At 46.9% G+C, this 23,315-nt stretch overlaps 2 protein-coding genes across 2 annotated transcripts in view; one reads left to right on the top strand and one right to left on the bottom strand.

Annotated features, from left to right (window-relative positions):
* On the top strand, positions 1–4,780 carry LOC142839266 (uncharacterized). Its single transcript, XM_075955254.1, has 2 exons — positions 1–460; positions 558–4,780. Exons 1-2 carry the CDS (start codon positions 1–3, stop codon positions 4,778–4,780), a joined length of 4,683 nt encoding a protein of 1,560 aa, XP_075811369.1.
* The window catches only part of LOC142839429 (intraflagellar transport protein 172 homolog), a 25,353-nt gene continuing 6,000 nt past the window's right edge, over positions 3,963–23,315 (bottom strand). The window contains exons 4-16 of the mRNA XM_075955549.1: positions 23,168–23,207; positions 22,854–22,919; positions 22,564–22,643; positions 22,360–22,447; positions 21,201–21,359; positions 20,419–20,542; positions 19,916–20,011; positions 18,554–18,715; positions 18,200–18,253; positions 12,483–17,759; positions 7,877–8,013; positions 7,533–7,640; positions 3,963–6,938 (exon numbers count right to left, since the gene is read on the bottom strand). Coding sequence (XP_075811664.1) covers positions 21,339–21,359; positions 22,360–22,447; positions 22,564–22,643; positions 22,854–22,919; positions 23,168–23,207 — 295 coding nt within the window. The 3' untranslated portion in view covers positions 3,963–6,938; positions 7,533–7,640; positions 7,877–8,013; ... (4 more) ...; positions 20,419–20,542; positions 21,201–21,338. The remainder of the gene's footprint in view (positions 6,939–7,532; positions 7,641–7,876; positions 8,014–12,482; positions 17,760–18,199; positions 18,254–18,553; positions 18,716–19,915; positions 20,012–20,418; positions 20,543–21,200; positions 21,360–22,359; positions 22,448–22,563; positions 22,644–22,853; positions 22,920–23,167; positions 23,208–23,315) is intronic.

Below are 23,315 nucleotides of genomic sequence, written 5' to 3' on the forward strand. Positions count from 1 at the left end.
ATGCACCCCAGGACCAAGTCCTCCGTGTGTAAATTCTTCCATATGCACCCCGGAGCCAAGTCCTCCGTGTGTGAATTCTTCCGTATGCACCCCGGAGCCAAGTCCTCCGTGTGTGACTTCTTCCGTATGCACCCCGGAGCCAAGTCCTCCGTGTGTGACTTCTTCCGTATGCACCCCGGAGCCAAGTCCTCCGTGTGTGAATTCTTCCGTATGCACCCCAGAGCCAAGTCCTCCGTGTGTGAATTCTTCCTTATGCACCCCGGAGCCAAGTCCTCCGTGTGTGAATTCTTCCGTATGCACCCCGGAGCCAAGTCCTCCGTGTGTGAATTCTTCCGTATGCACCCCGGAGCCAAGTCCTCCGTGTGTGAATTCTTCTGTATGCACCCCGGAGCCAAGTCCTCCGTGTGTGAATTCTTCCGTATGCACCCCGGAGCCAAGTCCTCCGTGTGTGAATTCTTCCGTATGCACCCTGGAGCCAAGTCCTCCGTGTGTGAATTCTTCTGTATGCACCCCGGAGCCAAGTCCTCCGTGTGTGAATTCTTCCGTATGCACCCCAGGACCAAGTCCTCCGTGTGTGAATTCTTCCATATGCACCCCGGAGCCAAGTCCTCCGTGTGTGAATTCTTCCGTATGCACCCCGGAGCCAAGTCCTCCGTGTATGAATTCCACTGAGTGCAATTCTAAAGCACATTTTCAAAATGTGAATTCTTCTGCATGCATTCCAAGCCAAAACCCTCAGTGTGAACATTCTAATAGGAATAATCTTGGGCCACTTCAAGGAATGCATTCTGGTACAACATTTCCAGCACCACAAATGATGTGTGTAAATTCTGTTTGGTGCAGTGTCCAAACACATTTGCAAAATGTGAATTCTTCTGCATGTACTCGAAGACAAGAATCACAGTCTGCAAATTCTATGGGATACAACCCTGGGCCACATTTAGAAGCTCCTAAACTTCAAGGTATGAAGTTTCCTGAGTTGAACCCAGGGACAAGAATTCAAAGAGAGATGCCTATAACGGTTAACCCAGGACAGCACTTGCAAGATTTAAGGCTTGAATTAACTCCAGGGTCAAATATTGCAGGTATAGCACCTGCAGAATACAACCCTGGGCCACAGGAACAATGTATGAATTTTTCTGAATTGAATCCAGGATTAGAATTACAACGCATAAATTTAGCGAAGCTTGGTTCAGGGCCACAGTTGCAAAACATAAAGTCCTTTACATGGACCCCTGGATCAGAATCTCAGTATACAAGACCTGTTCTATTGAGCCCTGGGCCCCCTTTTCAAGGTGTGAAGCCATCTAACTTATCAGTAGGGGCAAAGTTTCAAGAGATCCCATTTTTGAAGAAGCAATTTGGGTCACGGCAGCAAACTGCACAACCCATGTTGACTCCGAAGCCTCAGTCAACTGGTGTGGACTCTGTGGAAGTTTTACCAACACCACTGCCTGAAGATAAAATGTTTCCAGAGATGAGCAAACAACCATTGCTGTTCCTGCCACGAAGTGGAAACTCTGTGGGCTTATCACCAAGTCCATTCCTTCAAAATGTGACATTTGGGAACCAAATTCCCCAAACAAATGATCAAATCACAGAACCCTCTAAGGTGACAGGCAGACCAGCACACCACCTGGTGGACTATGCAGAGATGAACACGAAGATCAGGTACCAAGCCCCTAAATTGGTAAATTATATTCCGCTGCCCGTTTATCAAGAAGATGCGGGATCTTCAGAAATGATGAAAGGGTTGGGACACAAAAGCACAGAAACAACAGAGAAATCTATGAGGTTGACCTCCAAGCCAACGGATACAGTCACAGAATCATTGGGGATGCCGCAGCAGCCAGAGCTTCAAGTGCCAGGATTGACTCCAACACTATGTGATCAAAAAGGTTCACGTGCCTCAGAACTGACCCCTCCGATCCCATTCATTTCAAGCTCTGTCAAAACAAGCAAATTAGGGCCCCTTCAGGGTTCTGGAATGCCGGAAGTGTCAAGAGCCCGGACTATGAAGAACTTTAATGTTGGCATTTTGCAGTCTCCAGAGTCCTATACAGACACTATTAGGATACGGTCACCAGCTCTTCCCTTGGTCCTTCCTTTTGATAAAACAGGGAACTCTGTGGGATCCCTATATCCTGAGATCTGGGATATGGATGTCATAACTAAGGAATCAACCGAAAAGAAGCAAATGGAAGAATTTGGGAATTCACTGCAGAGCTATTTTCCGTATCCACTAAGATTACTACCCTCGGAGTTTCAGGCAGGATTAGGAGCTCGAAGAAACTCTATTCGTTCTTTCCTGGGCAGACAACTGAACATCTGGGAAAGCCATGTCTGTAGGCAGCGACTACCCAGGAAGTACCTCTCCAATATGCTGATGCTGGGGAATGTTCTGGGAACCACTATGGAAAGGAAGCTTTGTTCTCAACCGTTTTTAACAGAAGGAGCCACTATGGGTATCTGCCAATCGATTCAGAATTTATTTGGGGTTCCAGCAGAACTGATGGAATTTTCCCAGAGCCTACTAGAGAGGGGCCCAAGGACAATTTCACAGACGTCAGTGGTCAAAAACTATATTCAGAGACGTATCTTAGGCCATGGTCACGAGAAAAGAATACCCTTAAAGATGTGGACACGTGGATCCACATCCTCCATAATACAGCAGTACTCTGGGACTAGATTGGGACTAAAGAAAACAAACTCAAAACTCAGTGATGTATTCCAGGAAGTCACTCAGCACGTGCCTGTCTCATGTACAGGGGCCCAGTTTCCTGCCTTAGGGAAGCCAGAGTCTCCTCTCGGGATACTTTACAGTAGGGAAGATCCTGTTTCCAGGGAGCCGAGTAATATCTCCCAGAGCGATTCACAAACAAGAACTTCCGAGTCTCACCACTCCTTCGAGGCAAGTTATTTTTCCCAGACCAATACCGAGCTCTCAGAAGAGCTTAAAGATCTAAAGCTAAAGATAGCAGCAAAACTCTTACGAAGTCAGATACCCCACAACGTCCCTCCACCCCCAGAGACAGGTCTTGTCCATAAATACCCCATCTGCTTGCAGTGCGGCCTATTGTCAGAATTTGGATGCGGTCATAAGTTCCAGTCTGCTTACCTTCTCGTCTACCCACAGATCCGCCTTATAAAAACCCCTGAAGGCCGTGGTGAGATCCAGACGCATCTTGGTTTTAGGTTGCACATTAGAAAAAGACCTCAAGTCTCAAAGGATTGTGGGAGAAACAGAGCGGACACATCGAAGAACCCTTCCTCATCGTCGCACAGGAAAGCTAAAATCTATACTCCAGCTTCCAAGAGTCCAACTTCTACAAGAGATTTCCAGTCCAGATCTTCCCAGTCTCCGGCTTCTGTACCAGTTCACAGGAGGCAAAAGCAATGGGGCAGCCATGGTGTGGCAGGGAAGACAGAAGCCAAAGACTCTGGGCATTATGAATTCTGTGAGGTTCTCTCCGCGTCAGAGAGTGACTGTGAGAGTAACCAGCATGAAAAATGGGCTAAGTCAAGACTCAGTAAGACCTCAGACTTAAAATATCCAATGAAGAAAATCACCAAGGAACTTAAAAAGCAAAAGCTCTACAAAACCAGTAGACCCACAGAAGAGTGTCCTTCTGGAACACTGACAGATCCATCAACTCAAACCAGCACTGTTTCTTCAAAGAGACAACCGAAGAAATCCTCCCAGCCCAGGTTCATCCAGCTGCTTTTTCAGGGCCTAAAGCAGGCATTCCAAAGAGCACATAGAGCTATGGCTATCACCAGACAGAAGCCTGAGGACAGGGCTAGTCCAGACAATTTGTGGTCAAGCAAAAACTTGTACCCCGAAGAAAAAGACGAGGATGATGGCGTAACAGATGGCAGAGGGGCCAGCACACCTCTTATAAAGCAAAAGTTCATGGGTTCCACCCATGTGGAAACATGTGACCAAGATCACCAATCAAAACAAGTGAGCTCTCTCCAACCCAGACCTTTGGAATTGGCAAAGAACATTGTTTCTATGATGAACTATGAATTCTTCAGTCCAGAGTCTAAGAACTGTTCTAAAGTAGGAGCCAAATTTCAGGTCCAAGAGACACTCGTGCCTGACTCCCTTCTGAAGAGAACCATGCAGAGTCACTTCAAACACGAGCAAGAACAACATAGGGCCTATCACAGCCTGTCTGAGAGATCTCATCGGAGACGCCACAGTCCTCAGAGAAAGCCTAGGAGTCCCTCTGACAGAACCCTTAGAAGCCTCTCGGAGAGGAGATGTCGCAGTCCCTCCCAGAGGAAGGATGGCAGTCCCTCTAGAAGAACCCCTCAGAGTATCTCTGACAGGAGCCCACCCAGGCTCTCTAAGGGGAGAGGTCGCAGTCCCTCAGGGAGGAGCCAACCCAGCCCCTCTGGGAGAAGGCCTCGCAGTTCCTCAGGGAGGAGCCCTCGTAGTAGTACCCCTAGTAGCCCTCGAGAGAGAAGGGGACGTAATCCCTCCCCCAAGGGTAGTCCCCCTTATCAGAGATGCCGCAGCCCCTCCAAAAGGAGCCATCTCAGTCCCATCCGGAGGACATGGGACAGTCCTTCAGAACGGAGCCATGGTACTCTCTCTGAGAGACCCCCTTCCAGACTCTCTGGCAGGACAAGTCAAAGCTCTTCTGGAAGAGGCTACCACAGTCCCTCTAGGTCCAGGCTCCACAAGCCTTCTTCCGGACTCCACCGCAGCCATTCTCGGGCTACAGCCCCTCTGACAGCAGACGCGGTCATTCTGAGAGGAGCCAACACCTAGAGCTGGGCGTCATGCGTGCTAGGCAAGCCCCAGCCCTCTAAAATTAAAATGGTCTTAAAAATTATTTTAGTTATTTGTTTGTGTGTATGTATTACGTGTGTGTGGATGCAGGCATGCCTGTGTTATGCTGTGCCTGTGGAGTTGATTCTGTCCATCTACTGTGGGTCCTGGGGACTGAACGCTCATCAGTAGTAGACTTCTGCAGCAAGACCTTTTAACCACTGAGACATCTTGCCGGTCCTATATTGATGGTTTTAAAAAAATATTTATTTTATGTGTATGGGTATTTTGTCTGCATATATGTCTATGTTCCATGTGGTCTGTACACCACATGCATGCCTGGTGTTCCCCAAGGCTAGAAGAGGGCATTGGATCCCATGGACTGGAGTTACAGAAGTCTGTAAGTTTCTAGGTGGGTCCTGGGAATTGAATTCTGGACCTCTGGGAGAGCAAGCAGTGCTCTTAACTGATGAGCCATCTCTCTAGCCCCTTAGTTAAAAAAAAAATAGGTCAAATGTCGTGGCACAGGTTTTTAACCTAAGCACTGGGGAATCTGATCACTGAGTTTGAGGTCAACCTGCTGGTCTACACTGTGTGTCTCCACTGTGTGATGGGCAGATTTTGAAGGACATGGCTAACATCAGTAAGGTTAGGGAAGAGGCTTTTGTATGACTGAGGTGGGAGACGCTGGCGGTCTGGACTGGTGGTCGTATGGCCAGGCAGATATCAGACTGGGAATACGTGTGAAGACTAAGACCTGGGCTGGGATGTAGCCCAGCTGGTAGAGCACTCTAGTGTTCGCTAAGCTCTGGGTTCATCTCCACCACTGAATAAATTGGCGAGGCAGTGCAAGCCTGCAATCTCAGCACTGAGAGGAAGAGGCAGGAGGATCAGAACTCCAAGGTCACCCTTGGCTATATATGAAATTTGAGGCCAGCCTGGGCTACACAAGACTTTGCTTAAAAACAAAATCTGAAAAAAAAAAACAAGACAAAAACAAAATTGGGGCTGGAAGGATGGTTTAGCAGTTAAGAGCATTTGTTGCTCTTGTAGAGGACCTGAGTTTGGTTCCCAGCACCTACAAGGTGGCTCACAACCACCTGTAACTCCAGTTTCAGGGGATCTGATACCCTCTTCGGACCTCCATACATGGGTACCTATGTAAGCAAAACAGTTATATACGTAAAAATAAAATATACCTTAAAAGGTAAAAAGTAGACAGACAGATAGAGAGGTAGGTAGGTAGGTAGGTAGATAGATGATAGATAGATAGATAGATAGATAGATAGATAGATAGATAGATAGATAGATAGACAGACACACAGGCAGACAAGGTAGAGTCCTGAGAACTTGCGGACAGCTTACATGGGGTAAAGGGAGGAGGGGTATATATGAAAAAGCTCAAGCTGCTTCCCAGAAACAGCTGACATTACTAAGCCCTTACATCTAAGCCTTTTGCAGATTCTTTCTTGTTCTTCACCACCATTACCATCGCCACTCTCCTTTATAATACTATGTGGTAAATACTGTCATCAGTGCCCCCATTTTATATGAAGAAAACCAAATCCCAGGGTTGGGAAGGGTGAATGACCTTTCTAAGTTTATACAAGACGAAAAGTTGAACCAACGTTTGAACTCAAGGAATTTGAGGTCGCAAATGTGTTCATTACCTCTGTGGCACACCCAGGAAAGACACAGAGGTATGTTAAAAAGACTTGGGCAGGCTGCAGAGATGGCTTAGTGGTTAAGAGTGTGTACTGCTCTTGCAGAGGACCTGAGTTCAATTCCCAGTATCTACATATGAAGGCTCATAACTGCCTGAAGCTCTCGCTCCAGGGGATCCTACACCTCTGGCCTCTGCAGGGACCATCATTCATGTGGACATATCCACACATGGACCCTCACACAGACACATTGTTGCAGTGTGGATGGGACTGCCTCCCACTGGCTCAGATGTCTGAAGACTTGGTCCCCAGGAGGTGGAACTGTTTGGGAAGGATTGGGAAGTATGGCCTTGTTGGAGGAGGTTTGTCACTGCAGGTGAGGCTTTGCTGTTTCAAAAGTTTTCTGCCATCTCCAGTGCTGTCTGTTTGCTGGTTCCACGATGTGAGCTCTCAGCTGTCCAGGCCACTGTGCTCGCACTGCTCCTATCATGGAACTATAAGCTCATTTCGTGCGGCTTTTATAGGCCGCCTTGGTCACGGTGTTTTGCCACAGTAATAGAAAAGTGACTAAAACACACCCAGTTCAAAGTAACTAAATTTTAAAAATGTAAAAACTTTACATATATAAACAGTAATAATACAAACAAGAAACAACCTCTTAAAGGAGAACCTTGCAAAGGAGAAGCTAAAACATTAGGACATATTCAGAGCTAGAGGGACAGCTCTGCAGTCAGGAGTGTGCACTGCTCTTGTAGAGACTGGAGTCTGGTTCCAGCACCTTTACCAAGGCGGCTCACAACCGCCTGGAACTCCAGCTCCAGGAGGTTCAAAACTCTCTTCTGACCTTGGCAGGCACTGGCACTCATGTGCACAAACCCACACATCGACATTCTTATTCACAGAATTTAAAACTATTTTTAAAAAGATATATTGATCTAGAGTAGGAAGGTGTTTGGAGTAAGTGCACCAGGAAGGGCTCATGTTGTTGGGGTGTGTGGGAAGCAGTGCCCACACACAGGACAGAAGCAGCCCGTAGGTGACTGCCCACAGGCCTCCTAGTGGCCAGCATTCAGTTCCACAGCTCTCACCTCTCAGCAGTGTGGAGCTGCCTTGCCTCCAGGGCCAGTTTGCTCAAGGTTTTCCACATTGCCTCTGTTTCTGGGGTCATCTCCAGGGTTTCCAAGAAGGCTGTTGCCCTGGAGAGGAAGGGAAGAAAGCACAGGAGTGAAGCAGGATCTGGAGGAGCAGAGGGGAACCCTGGTGCTGCTGGGGCAGCAGGAGGGGGGGAAGAAAGGCCAGAAACACCGTCCTTTGTCTAGGCCCCTCCCATGACTCCAGGGCCCCATTGAGCTGTGACAGTTTAATGGGTCACTGCAGGCGTCTGCTAGGCCCACACTGGCTCAGCACCACACTGGCTGTTAGCAGCTCTCACCGGGTGTAGTTGCCGTCATCGATGGCTGTTCCAAACTCAATCAGGCCCTCGTCCAGGGTGTAGGCCACAGTCGTCACCCCTTCGGTCACCATCACCTCTGTCTTCCCCCCACCTCGCTCCAGACCTACAACGTCACCCTGCACAGTATACAAAGAGTGGCATCCAGTTCTTCAGTAGGAAACAGACTTAGGGGTGTGTGTGCACGCACAGACTGTGGGTGCGTGTGTGACTGCACTTGTCCATGTGAGCAGGCCAGGAGACACGCTCAGGTGTCACTCCTCAGCTGCTTCCACCCTTTCTTTCTTCAACCAGGATCTCAGCTTGGCCCTGGAATTTACCAAGTAAGCTGGGCTGAGCCCTAGGGGTCTGCCTGTCTCTGCCTCTCCAGCGCTTCACTTTCTTGCTGTATGTTCTGGGGCTCAAACTCAGGCCCCTCTACTTGAACAGCAAGCACTTTACCAAATGAGTTATCTTCTCAACTCTTAGACTGATATTCTTTTTAAAGTATATTATTTTGTCAGGCAGTGGTAGTACACACCTTTAACCCCAGCACTCAGGAGGCAGAGGCAGGTGGATCTCTGTGAGTCTGAGGCAGAGTGAGTTCCAGGACAGCCAGGGCTGCACAGAGAAACCCTGTAATATATATCTATATAATGACTTTTGGATGGACACACACATGCTAAATAAACGTGAAAAAGTCTAAAGAATGAACTCAGGTCATCAGGCTTGGCAGCAAGTACCCTTATCCATGAAACCATTTCCCCAGGCCCCAGACTGAGATATTCTTGGGGGTCCTCCAGTTAAATTACAACTTGAACCTGAACCCAGAACATACTTTTTCTTTTCCAGCACAAAATCACTAAGAATGTTCCCCACCTCTATGCTACCCATTCCCCTTTAAAAAATTAAAAAAAAAAAACAACCAAAACAAAACAAATCAGTAAAATGACATTTTTTAGCTGGTTGGTGGTGGCCAATGCCTTTAATCCCAGCACTTGGGAGGCAGAGGCAATCGGAGCTCTGTGAGTTCAAGCCCAGCCTGGGCTACTAGAGCTAGTTTTAGGACAGGCTCCAAAGCTACAGAGAAACCCTGTCTCAAAAAACCAAAAAAATAAATAAAAATAAATAAATAAACAATAAAAAAGAGAAAAGACAGAAGGGCAAAGGCCAAAAGCTAAAATCTGGGCAGCAGGAAAGGGGATGCTGCTCTGAAGGCAAATGCATGTTTCCGACAATGAGCCTCGGGCCTTTAGCACGTGGATGGGCTGAGTCAGTCTCTGAGTAAACCCAGCCTAGCCGGTTCTGTAGCAAAGGGCACCAAAGCAAGCGGAGCACAGCCTTACCATGGATTCTGATTGCTACAGAAGCAAACAACCATCTCAGCGGGAAAACAAGTAGAGACTGCCTTCAGAGTAACATGTGGGTGTATGTGTGCAAGCACACGCACATACAACACAACCAGTACGAAAGAATAAATTGTAATTATAAACAATAATTTTAGGTCTTTAAGCATATTTAATTTAGATATTAAAAATGGCAGTTATAGATAATGCATTGTAATATTGTAATAAAATTAAATATTACATATTTGAAGATATAAAAATGACATGGAAAATTAACTAAGGAAAGACTGGAGTGGCTGGGCATACTGGAAAAAGAATCAAATAAAATTTAATGGAAGTGAAGCCTGAGACATTGAACATGGAGAAGTTCCTGGCCCAAATTTAACTCTGAAGCAAAACCTCAATTGTGGCATAAGCAGCAGACAAGGCAAAGAGTGAGCCAAGGAGCTGAAGGAGAGATCTGAAGATACTATCTGGAATGTTCATGGAGCAGAAGAAGGAGACACAGAAGAAGCTGAAAAGACAAACAAGATGGAACAAGAAACGTAGCATATGCTGAGTCAGAATTCCTGGGAGAATGGGAACAGCGTTCCGAGAGAGAGTGGCCGAGAAGTTCCCAAGACTGAGCACGATGTGTGTGTTCGGAACTACATGAAACCCAACATATGCTGCATGGGATATCATTTAAATTCATGTAAAAAGGCTGGAGTACAGCTCAGTACCAGAGAATTCACTTCTAATGTACAGGTTCAGTCGCTAGCCATACACTGCAAAAACAACCCCCAAACCCTCTAACCCGATGGGTGGCCCGTGACTACAGTCCCTGTCTCTCAAGAGGCAGGGCAGGAGGACAGCCTGGGCCCCGAAATCTGAGGCCAGTGTGTGTGATATGGCAAGACCCCTTCATGAGGAAAAATACTATGTACAAAAGTTATAGTCAAGTGTCGTCAAAACATCCAAAAACAAAAGTAGGTTTTAGGAGCAACCAAAGGGGCAAGAGTAGACAGCTCAGAGATTAAGAACACTGCTATGGCAGAGGGCCCAAGCTTGGTTCCCAGTACACATGGGCACTCACAGCAAGTGGCCGGTACCTCCAGCTCTGAGGGATCTGATGCCCTTTTCTGGCCTCAGCAGGCATTGCACACATGTGCACAACACATGTTATCTATTGGGATAACATGTTACAAAAAGCTAAGAAAAGTTAGCTGTCAGTTTGAAGTTGGGTACTTAGTCCCAAAGGGTTTTTAGAACAAAAGCTAAACAAAGCTACTTTCAGATCATCAAAACCTGAGAGAGTATAATCTTCCACTAAAGAGACCCTCACCAAAGGGATTTCTAAGTGATATTCTCCAGGCAGAAAATTAATTCCTGAGGGGAGACCAAAACTGCAAGAAGCAAAAGTAGGAAGAAATATGGTAGTGGGGAAATCTAAGTTCTGTCCATATAAGGTAATAGTGTCATGAATCACGTGTGGTGGCCCGTGTTTGTGATACCAGCACTCATGGAGGCCAGCCTGGGTTACAAGTTCCAGTTCCAGGTCATTCAGGGAGGAAGGAAAGGAGAGAAAGAATAAGACATTGAATATGAATGATGCCCATTTTGGGAGTTAAAAAAAAATCTTATAGCAAGGCATGGCGGCCCAGGTCTTTAATCCCAGCACTCAAGTACTTAGGAGGTAAAGGCAGGGGAATGGGAGGGAGGAGAGGGAGTGGGAACTGGGATTGGCATGTAAAATGAAAAAAAGATAGTTTGTTTTCTTTCTTAAAAAATTAAATAAATACATAAATTTTTTTAAAAAAATCCCTCAAAAAACCAAACCAAACCAAACCAAAACAACAACAAAAAAAAAGAAAGAAAAACAAAACAAAAACCCATCAAAACTAAAGGAACCCTTTACTACTCCTGGAAGCACAGTGGTAAATACTTGTGCAGTGTGCTTGAAGCCTGGGTTTGATTCCATCCAGCACAGCAGCAGCAGCAGCAGCAGCAGCAGCAGCAGCAGCAGCAGCAGCAGCAGCAGCAGCAGCAGCAGCAACGAAGATTAGCACTAAGAACCAGAGAGAAGGTTCGACAGGTAGAGGCGCCTGTTGGCCTGCATTCACTCCTGGGACCCGCATGGTGGGAAGAGCAGACTCCCACAAGTTGTCCTCTGGCCTCCAGAGATGCATACACACACACACACAAAATAAATAAATGTAACTTAAAGATTTAAAGGTTAGAATGAAAATATTGTTCAACAAAGAAAAAAGAGAGGTAGCCAAGCCAAAGCCAAAGCCTTGCAAGGTCCTATATTATTTGTGGGGAGAGAGAAAGTTACATGGTGGCTAACTTGAGAGCCTTCAAGGGCTTGCATATGAGTGTGTGGTATGTGTGTGGTGTGTGTGTGTGGTGTATGTATTGTATGGTGTGTATGTGGTGTGTGTGTGTGTGTATATGTGTGTGGTGTATGTGTTGTATGGTGTGTATGTGTGGTATGTGGTGGGTGTGGGTGTGTGGTGTGTGTGTGCGGTGTGTGGTGTGTGTGTGTGGTGTGTGTGTGTGATATGTATGTGGAGGATGTGTGTGTGATGTATGTGTGGGATGTGTGTGTGGGGTGTGTGTATGTGTGTGTGGTGTAGTGTTGTATGGTGTGTATGTGTGGTATGTGGTGTGTGGGGTGTGTGTGGTATGTATGTGGAGGATGTGTGTGTGTGTGTGGTGTATGGTATGTGTGTGTGGTGTGTGGTGTGTATATGGAGGATGTATGTGTGTGTGTGTGTGTGGTATGTATGTGGAGGATGTGTGTGTGTGTGTAGTGTATTGTTGTATGGTGTGTGGTGTGTGTGAGTGGTGTGTGATGTGTGTGTGTGTGTGTGTGTGTGTGTGGTGTTGCGATGGGACAGTAAAGAATGTTTTATGTGTAATTTGAAAAAGGAGGGATTTTGAATGGCCAAGAACAAGGACAAGGATGATGGCATGGAACCATCCCTCCTACTGGGGTCTGTCTTCTAGACTGCAAAGAATGCCATATGGTGACTTTATATAGTCCCAGGGCCACTGGAATGTGGCCTCATCTCTAGGAATGCAACACAAGGTCAGGAAACGCAAGCAAGGATAATTCTGGAGGCCATGCCAGTATGGGGAGGGGGTGAAAGTATGGCTTGCCAGTTTTATCACAGCGATTGTGGGTGGTGGGTTGAGAACACCACACAGTCTCCACATACTTCTCCTTGGAGCGCTAATGAGTTAGAGCGACACACCTGGGCCTCCTGGCACCAACGTACCCTGATAGAGGACATGGTGACTCTCTCGGGTGCCTCAATGTTGTACCACACACACAAGCTGTTTCGGTTCTGGGCTACCAGCACATCACTCCCGGGAACCCACTGCACGTAGGAGCAGAAGTTGAGGATCATTGTCTTGGAGCAGCTTTCAATATCATATAGATGCAACTGGAGAGGGAGACAGCACAATTAGGAGGCGTGCACTGCTGACATTTGGTTCTGTCCCTTTCCCCCACAGTGAAATGATCCACCAGTCAGTTATGTGTTGAGTTGCCAGCCCTTGGAGTTTGTGCTAAGTTGGTATATCCTGACTGGTCGAGTATGAGATGACCAAACAACCACGATCTAATTCAAGGTATGGTCAGGTGAAGGTCAGACTATAGAGTAACCCTGGGCCAGATTAGCAGGTAGGGCTACAAACAAACTAAGTGAACTGACAGTCTGCAGTGAGGCTCTCACTGGAATGAAGCATCACAAGAAAAGCAAATCTCTTTGGAGATGCCATGCTGACAAGAGACTGCTCGAGTTAGTGTCCATGCCTTCAGCTAAGTGTGGCTGAAGCACACTGCGGCAGTGGGATGGGGCAAAGAGCAGCTGGACCTGAGAAGGGGAAGCAGCTTCACGAGGACGCAGCCTGTAAACGGTCTCTGTCAGGGTCCCTAGGTCAGGTTCTGACAGCGTATAGGCTATCCTTGGTCCACTTTGCTATGCTAATGGCATATGGAACCAAGAACTTATGTCCTGCATTGTCCCCATGTAGTAATAAGGGTGGCAGGGCTGTGTCCCCAGCACCCCGGCTGCCTGGCTAGCTTATGCCCGAAATAACAACACACAAACTGTATTCATTTAATCACTGCTTGGCCCATTTCTATCTAGCCTCTTCTAGGCTAATTCTCACATATTAATTTAGCCCATTTCTAATCATCTGTGTAGCGCCCCTAGGTGCACTTACCGGGAAGATTCTAGCCTATGTCCATCCTGGGTCGGAGCTTCATCGTGTGCGTCTGCCTGGGAGCTGGGAGCATGGCGTCTCTCTGAGGCTTCTGCTCCCGAGAGGAGAGCTGGGAGTCTGAGCTCACTTCCTCTTCCTCCCAGTGTTCTGTTCTGTTTACTCCTCCCACCTATCTTCTAACCAATGAGGGCCAAGCAGTTTCTTTTTATTTAACCAATGACCTTCCTCCATCACCCCCACAATCCCTGGTAACAGCTTGTGGACCAGCCCAGGTCTAAAACCCTAGTAACCCCTCTCACACGAAGTTTCCGATCCCTGAAGAAAAGCTTGTGCCCAGTCTCATTAAGTTCCAGTCAATCCACACGGCTCTCGTGACTGATAGTACCAATGTTGTAGCCGCCAATAAGATCCACTGCAAAGAAGGCAGGGTAAGAAGAGCAAGCCCCGCCATGTAGAGGGCTGCAGTTGGTCTCTAGAATGCTGGCTTTAGGGAGGTAGCGTGGCCGAGTGGTCTAAGGCGCTGGATTTAGAATGCTGGCTTTATAATCATGTTGGGATTTAGGAACATTTTATCAGTCCAGAGGTATCAATGGGGACCACAAATGACCAATATTGCACGATTTTTCTAAGATGCTTAAAAAACTGGGTCTTGCCAAGTGTGGTGGCACACACCTTTAATCCCAACACGCAGGAGGCAGAGGCTGATGGATCTCTGTGAGTTTGAGGCCAGCCTGGTTTACTGAGAGAGTTCAAGGATAGTCAGGAACAGCTAAGGCTACACAGAGAAATACTGTCAACAAACTTGTCTAGAATTATAAATGTTTTACTTGGCTTTATGGGCAACTAGATAGAAGATCTCATGGAGAAATGGTGGTACACTGCTATAACCCAGCCCTCAGAAAGCGTGGGGGTTTGAGGCCAGGCCCTTCTATGTAGTCCAGTTCCAGCTGCCTCGTTTGAGCCTGTCTTGAAAAGACAGTGAAAGAGGGTGACCGTGTTACTGAGTACCAGAGAGCTGAGGAGTGAAATGACCTGGTGATGTCACCCTGGCTGCGTGGAGTCACCAGAGCAGTGGATGCACAAGTGAGGCGACGAAGAAGGAAGCCCTGAAGAGAGCTCACTCAGTGAAGCTCAGTGGCTCACACCCAGAGCTCAAGCACAAGGCGAAAAGGCTGAGGCAGGAGCATAACCAATGGGACCAGCCGGCAGACAGACTGATAACCTGGGGACAGAAATTATGACAGTAGACATGGTGACGCATATCTATAATCCCAGTACCCAGGGGTCTGAGACAAGAGGACTAGAAATTCAAAGCCAGTCAGGGCAACGTGAGACCCTTCCTTCAAACACCGAAAAACAACACAGCAACCAAAGCCAAACCAAACCAGGTCTGTTAGAGCCTCCAGGACCACATAGGGACCCTGAAATTATATATAAAATTTGATATTTATGCATTTTTCCTGAGAAATGTCTATAATTTTCATTACATTAAAAGGGACCGGTGACTCAGAGAACCGACTGTCATTTTACACATATTGAAAAATATGTAAAATTCACGGCGCGAGCGAATGGACGGGTCTGAGGTCTGAGTTATCACCGCCACGAGAATTAGGCCTCCTGGCCTACATATCATTCCCAGTGCAGATACCTGCGTTTCTGAGCTCAGATGTGAAATGTAATATTCATGAAATAGGAAACTATCTTAAGAAGAGGCCCATATGTATACGAAAGCTTGACTTATGACAGGGATGGTATAACAAATTAGTGGGCTTTCAGTAAATGGTTACACAGATGGAAAAAATAAAGTTAAACCCTACCCACATCACATACAAAAATAAATTCCAGATGGAAAGCAAAGCTTAAGAATGTTAAAATATAGGAGGGAATATGGGGAAAAGTTTTTAAATGAGACCTCAAAAACCAACAATTACTATTACTATTATTTTGGCAGCACTGGTGATTGAACACAGGGCTCCCCTGCACTCTGCCACTCAACTATATCCCTAGACTCAATTTTTTAAACTAAGAATTTGTTAATTACATTTTTAGTTCTTTGTTTCTATTTTGCAAGGAGCACACGTGGAAGTCAGAAGACAACTTGCAGGAGTTGGTCTTCTCCTGAGGGACTAAAGCTGAGTCATCAGGCTTGGACCAGTATCTTTAGAGGCTGAGTCATCCCATTGGCCCTTCAATTAATATTTAAAGGTGTGTGCTACAGGGCCTGAGTTTGATCCTCTAGACCCACACAGTGGAAAGGAGGGATCTACCGCCTCAGAGTATCTTTTCTTTTTTCAAGACAGAGTCTCTCTGTGTACCTTTGGAACTTGCTCTGTAGACCAGGCTGGTCTTGAATTCACAGAGATCCACCTGCCTCTGCCTCCTGAGTTCTGGGATTAAAGGTGTGTGTCACCACTGCCTGGCTTCTCAGGTTGTCTTTTGACTTCTACTTGAGTGCCATGGCATAATGCTTCCCCCAACCGGTTCCATTACATAAATAACTACAATAAAATTTTAAATGTCTCAATTATAAAGATACCTAAAAGAGAGAAAACTCAAGCCACACATACTAAGAAAAAAACCCTACAATGTAAGTAACCATCAGAGGTTATATACAGAATTTCACATCTCTAACAAAGAGGCCACTTGACTTTCACAATGCATAAGGGATGAGAAACTGGAAGTCACAGAAGAGAAATCCAAGTGAACAATAAGTAAGTGAAACGGCATTGCACACACACCCTGCATTTTAAGTCCTGGAGAGGATGTGGAAGAATAGGAACTCTGACTGGGAGAGGAACGGACATTGATCGTCCTCTTTGGAGAGCAATGGGAGACACTTAGGCTGAAGGCACAGCTGCTCCTATGATTCAGCAATTCTGCTCTATGCATGGACCTCAGCAAGTAGCAGTAATGTGATTAAAACCACACCAAACAAGAAACCCCCCAAACAACTAGGGGTTGAAGAAATGGCTCAGTGGTTAAAAGTACTGACTGTTCTTCCAGAGGACCCAGGTTCAATCCCCAGCACCCACATGGCAGCTCACACCCACCAAGTTCTAGGGATCCCACTGCCCTCTTTTGGCCTCCAAAGGCATAAGGTATGCACATGGTACACAGCCATACATGCAGGCAAATATCCATTCAACTAAAATAAACCTTTAAAAAATTAATACTCAGCAGGCTGGGGCAGCACACACCTTTCGTCCCAGCACATGGGAGGCAGAGGCAGGTGGATCTCTCTGATTTCGAGGCCAGCCTGGGCTACAGAGTGAGTTCCAGGTCAGCCTGGGTTACACAGAGAAACCCTGTCTCAAATAAAATAAAACCAAACCAAACAATGAAAAAAAACCAAAACAAACAAACAAGCAAACAAACAAACAAAAAACCACTCTCTAAATGCTCATGAGTAAGAGATGAGGTAAAAAACTAAATGTAAATGCAACAAAAAGTTCTGATTTAACAGCACTAGGCGTGGATAAGCAAGCATTAACAATAGGTCATGACTCTCAGCAGCTGGACTTTATTAACGATTATGTGGCAGGGAAGGATGAGTGCTTCCATCTGACATAGGTGCTGTCTTCGTTCACTGTGTGGGTTAAGACACTAAGAAAGACGAAGTAACTTTGGTAAGCTCATAGAGCAGTAAGTACGGACAGGGTAGCTGACGCCAGTCCCATCCTTACAGACATACTATGTGGCATGCTCGTCTCTACACCTTCTGCATGATCCTAAGCTAGTCTTAGTTCTTCCTTCCATGCTTGGAACATTTGGTGACAGAAATCATAAAGTGGAGATTTATAAATGAAACACTTCTGAAATGCAAATTACATTTCTATTGTTACTAGTTACTAATAATAAGGGTTACTAATAACATAAATATAAAAAATACAATCTTTCCAGTTCTAAAGAGTCTAGGATTTGATGATGTCTAAACAGGAAAATCCCTAAATTTGCGGATAATTCTTCTCTACTGTTCACAACTTGCTGTCCATAAGATATATGATGAGAGAACATGGTAATTCTATGGACAGGCCTTCTGACAGGCCTGAGCATGAATGTATCCATAGCCAGACACTTCATAAAGGCATACCCACAGAGGCTTAAACATTTGCTCTAACACTGTAAAAATGAGGTTACATACTTACCTAGTGCCTTTCAGGTTCATCACCGAATATGCTCATGATACACAAGTGCAATGCAGGTATCGGTGTCAGTATTAAAGTTATAAGAGCATCTTACCTAAAGCAATAGTCTTAATATCAACAAGATAAGCCAGTTTCTTATTATCTTCCATTCCTCGCTGGCACCTCTCGTTGATACGGATGCTGAAACATGAAACAACAAGGTAAGGTAAAATGGGCTTAGCTAGGGTCTTCTGGAGGGTTCTGAAATAGCACATGGGTCAACATTTTTAGCCTGATCTGGGGACACACACTTTAGAAGTCCCATTCTGGATTTCCAGGGTTCAGTTATCTGATGAGGTGAGGGTTCATGAATTCAGTGTGTACAGAACCCAAGGAGTCATTACTCCCATATTCCACCAGGGTAAGCTCTCCAGCATTGAAGACCATGCACACCTGGGGAAGAATGGAGGCGGTGTGGAGAGAAGTGGGGGAAGGGGCACTGTAGTTCAGGGTGACCTCTCCCTGTCTTTTCCTGTTTCATCCCCACCCTTTACCTGCAGTCTTCCCATCCCTCGCCTCTCGCCCCTCTGACTAGAAGCTCCCGCTTACTGAAATGGGGGCAGGGAATCGTGGCTACTCACATTCTCGTTTTCAAAGAAATATTTTTCATTGCCACCAGACCCCTGCCAGGCTATCTGCAAAGTGAGGAGAAAACATCATAGACAATCACCCAAGACAAGGCTGGAGGATGTCAGTGGCAAGGAAGAGAGATGGTATTCAGGGAGGTTTTGACGTTACACAAAAGGTGCGCTGTATCAGACTCTTGCCCTGATCCTCATATTTCCAAGAGAAACCAGTCTGACTGTGGAAGTTTATATTCCAGGAAATAATATCAGAATGGTATCCTACGGGGAATCTTACTTCTTAGGGCCCGCATCTTCAGAATTAGCAAGCCAAGACATCCCATTACCCACCCTTCCTCTCCCGGTTCCTACCTCACTGAGGCGATTGGTGTTCAAGTCTCCGAGCAGCAGCGTGTCCTATGTGTGAGCCACCAAGTACCGTTCCTTCCCCAGGATCTTCACCTCTTCTACCTCATAGCCATAGTGGGACTTGAGCACCACCCTGGTCCCTGAAGGCAGGTTCTTCACTATCACCTGAGAAGGGACCAGTCCAACCCATCAGGCTTTCCCAGAGCAGGAGAAGAGTGAAGGTGCTCTGGTCCCTCACGCAACTCCAGGATACCTTGTTTCTCCCTAGGCCTGGGATGCTGTTGATAAGGACAATACTTGCATCCACACAGGGGTTTGCTACCTAGGAAATACTTCCCCATGGCCTGGGCTGTCCATGGCCATTCGATTCTGAGAGCTCTACTCGGTAACACTAATCACTCACTTTGTTCCCGCACTTTTAGTACAAAGCTCTTTACCGATGAAGACAGAATACTATATCATCGTTACTGTTATATAATTATGAACCTATTATTATCGTTATTATATCATCATGTGCCTAAGATGACCTCCAACTGGCCATCCTCCTAAATGCTAAGATTTTCTTTGTCTTCCTCTTCTACTTTTTTTCTTTTTTGAGACATGTAGCCCTGGTTGGCCTGGAACTTGCTATATAGACCAGGCTGGCCTCAAGCTCACTGGCCACATACCAGAGCACAATGTCTTTTTTACAAAGAATTTGAATTACATGTGTGGGTGTGTACAAAGGTGGGTGCAGGTGCCGGATGGCGGAAGAGGGTGTTGATCCCCAAGGCTGAAGACCCAGTGATTGTGAGACACTAACATGGCCCTGGGAACTGAACTTGTGTTCTCTGTAAGAATAGTAAGAGCCGTATCTCTGGCCCTGGTGCGATGTCTTACAGATAAATTACCTTTGTACTCTCGGTTTTTAACAGATCTAACACAGTAGAGAAAGGATAGTGTTTCTGGAGAGACTGGAAAGATCCAGGAACAAACTGGTAATAAGAGCGAGGGAAGGGAAGTGGGAGAGTGAGACGCGTGCCTCTGGGACAACAGAGTCCTGCGCACTACAGTTCGCCTGTGATCCTACACGTCCACAACTCTAGTGGGCAGCACTGAGAACAGCTTCACACTGGGGAGATACAGGCACCAATCCCTGTATCTCTTGAGCCAGGTGTGTAAACCTTTGCTTGCGATGGGTTAGAACAACTATGTAGCAGGAGGGTTGCCAGAAGTTGCTCTGACACATTCAGTTCCCTACGATAGCTCTGCCAGAGGGAGGAAGGTTAAATTTGACACTGTGACTGTGGCCATCAGGTGGGGGAAATGTTACAAGGACAGATGAGCCATGAGAGGTCTCAGCATGCTAGACCATCAGCTGCTCACCTGGCTGGGTCCCACATACGTCAGCTCAAACTTGTTCTTGTAAATACTCCTTCGGAGGCAGCAGTCAAACTGTTCCACCCCACCACAGAGGGTGCCCTGAGAGAGAGGGGGACAGCATGGAAGGAGATGCACGGTGCGCTGGCCAAGGACGGTATCTGGATATACCCCAAGACCTCAGACCTCAGTGTCACAATCTAGACAGAAGTGGCCAGCAAAAGGGTGGGCAGATTCTGAACATATCAGAAAAAAAGTGGCAATCCCAGGACTTACAGGGATCACATGTGGGTTGGACAATGAGGGGAAATCAGGCTGTTCTGGACAAGCGTGTCCCTCAGGGCCTCCTGGAAAGTGTAAGTTTCCCTTTCCTGCCTTTAACAGATTTTTTTAGGTTGAAGTCACAAGGCAGTCAGAGTAGAGCGACTCCCTTGGCATAGGGAGTAGTTTCTATTTTACTGTAGTTTGGAGACAATCACCAGTACAGAAAGGGGCTCCTAACAACACACCGCACAGGGCCGGGAGCCGTCCCGCTTCCACGCCAAGGCTGTGATGGTGTATAAGTTGGCAATCTCCTTGGGCTTGGCCTCTTCCCAGATGCTTCTTCGAGGACTCCAGTTGAACACCCGGAGTCTAGAAGGGTAAAAAGTGAAAATAGACCAGTGCTGATAGGGAAGCATCTCACTCTACCAGAAAGGGAAGCAAACGCAAAAGGGCAGACCAGCGAGGCAGCCCAACGGGAGGGGAAAAGGTGCGGGGAGTTGAGGGAGTAGGGTAAAAGGAGCAGGTAGAAGATGGATGCCAGTGTGATGGTACACGCCTGTAATGCCAACAGATGAGAGGCAGAGGCAGGAGGATCACTGTAAGTTGGAGGCCAGCCTGGTCTGCCCAGTGAGTTACAGGCTAGCTGGGGCCACAGAATGAGACCCTGTCTCAAAAACCAACAACAACACAAAAGCCAGAAGTAGAGACAGCAGGACAGCAGGACAAGTGAGACAAACAGACGGCCAGGAGAGGGATGAGGAAGAAACAGAGTGTAGGAGTCAAAGAAGGATGGAACCTAAGGAGACACGTGAGATTGGAAGGACATAAAGACAGACAGACAAAGAGACCTGACCCTAGCTGCTTGGCTGTTTCTTTATTCATTCGGGAGGCAGAGGCAGGTGGATCTCTGTGAGTTTGAGGCAACCTGGTCTACAAGAGCAAGTTCCAGGACAGGAACCAAAAGCTACGGAGAAACCCTGTCTCGAAAATCAAAAAACAAAAAGATGCAACTGGCCGGGGGACCTACCTGTCTTAGCTTCCTAGCATGACAGACTGGCCTCCAGGACTTGCCGCAGCTGTGGTGAATTCACGCTCCTGAGGGTCACGGCTGTAGTCGAAAGTCTGTAGCACGTGGCCTTCCTTTCCATAGGCCACAATCCTTTGATCACAGCCTGCTGCCACGATGCTGTTGGTTGCCCAAGCCAAGGCATACGGTGGGCATGGGTGGTTAACCAACTTCCCCCGGGACAGAATATTTCAATTGTTCATTGAGAATGCTAGGCTAGCAGCTGATCCACACACTCCTGACCATCCCACCCCGGAGAGAAAGCGAGCCTTCCTGCCAGCATTTCCCAAATCAACACGCCCGAATTCTGAAGGCTTCACAGCCTGTCTCTGTATCATGAGCACACGCATGCCATGTGTACATGGGCCGTGTACTCACAGTGGTGTGTTGAGACCTCTGGTACGTACTAGTAAAGCCACCCAAAGAGAGACGACACACAGTAACCAACACTGTCTAGTCCAAGAGAGTACATGGCTTCAAGAAGGGCTAAATTGAATTATGTGGGTAACTCACAATGTAAACGATTCCACAGTACTAAATTATACAGAGCAAAACAGCAAAGTTTCCCTGTATGTCTATCTTTTCTTTTTTCCAAGAAAATAGTTAATTCTTTAACATCTTATTTATTTGTGTGTGTTTTTGTGCGCACATTTGCATATGTGCACACATGGTCGAAGGGCAGAGGATGACTTGCGGAAGTCACTTCTGTCCTTGCATGGCAAGGGTCCTGTCAGGTTTGGCACTGGGCACCTTTACCTGCTGAGGTATCTTGATGAGCTGTTAACTTTTTTCTCCTATGCATTTGGATGTATATACATTACATAAACATGTATGTGTATATATATATACATACATTTGTGTATATATATGTATTTACATAAATGGAAAAATTTTTCACTTTTTGTCCCCCTTAGAGTCTTCCGTTCTTTCAATGTCCCTTCTGCCCACTCCTCCCTATAAATAGTGAGTTCTAGCCTCCTGTACACCAGTCTCCGTGATGGCACCAAACGCTTCTCTCCAAGATTGCCCTTTTCCAGTGATGGTGCTTAAACCTGCAGCTTCCCCGGGAGGGCTCCTGGAATGTCCACCCCACCCCAGAGTGAGTGTGCACCCTTCATACCTGTGACTCTCCGGAGCCTTCACCGTCGAAGAAATACCTGACGATGGTGCCGTCTGCGTGACCTGAGAGGATGCCTTTCCCAGAGCAACTGAAGGGCAGAGGCAGAGAGGTGGGCACAGAGGGAGGGACTTCCGCCCCGTGACAGTCCCCTTTCCATCAAATGCAGCTTTGTCCTGACAGTCCCAGTCTACTTCTGTTACTCACTTGGTTGTCAGCGCCACCACATACGAGTCCGTCCCATAGATGGTAGACGACTTGTTAGTTTTAGTGTTTGCTAAGCGAACCTGAAAACCAAACAAGTCTGGCTAGGCTACTTACAGTGTCATCCAGGCATGGAGAAACAGAAGTAAAAATGCCAAATGACAAAATTAGTCCTCATGCATTTTTCTCAAGTATGCACTTGAGCTCCAGGGGAAAGATGAACCATATTGCCCGGCACCCCAGGACACTATCCCCCCCTAATACCTAACCTGTGTCTCCCTCTCCTCCGTTACCTTGCCTTCAGCCAGTCCGAAGACAATAATGTACTCTGCAGGCCACTGTAGACAGGTGACAGCACTCTGTATGAGAAGGGGTGAAAGGGTGACCCGCCTGTGTGGACTGGCACACTCAGAACAACCGCCACCCACCACACACCGTCATTCTAGTCCTCTCCGGGGGGGAAAAGGTAGGCAGGGGACACAACAAGGCTCTCAAGCAGGTGACAACACCATCCTTTAGCAGGTCAAGTCGGGGTCAGACATTGAAAAAGGCAACTCCTGTTACATTTACAAGGAGGAAAGCAGTGCAGCTCATCTCTGAACTTTACCGTCTGGATGAACTTGTTACAGATGACCTTCTTGTTACCCCTGTCAGACAAAAGGCAAGGAAGCAACCTTAAAAATCACTTCCCAATGAACTGCCCGACATGGCCCTATGTGGGAGGTCTGATGGAGAAGTGAGTGGGTCCCCAAGGA

This window comes from Microtus pennsylvanicus, chromosome 21 (genome assembly GCF_037038515.1).
Source record: "Microtus pennsylvanicus isolate mMicPen1 chromosome 21, mMicPen1.hap1, whole genome shotgun sequence".
Lineage (NCBI taxonomy): Eukaryota > Metazoa > Chordata > Mammalia > Rodentia > Cricetidae > Microtus > Microtus pennsylvanicus.

Bases quoted from the DNA above. Each gene is read 5' to 3' on its own strand.
- LOC142839266 (XM_075955254.1), top strand. From the start codon at position 1: ATGCACCCCAGGACCAAGTCCTCCGTGTGTAAATTCTTCCATATGCAC. The intron at 461-557 runs GTATGCACCCTG...TATGCACCCCAG, and splicing joins CTCCGTGTGTGAATTCTTCC to GACCAAGTCCTCCGTGTGTG.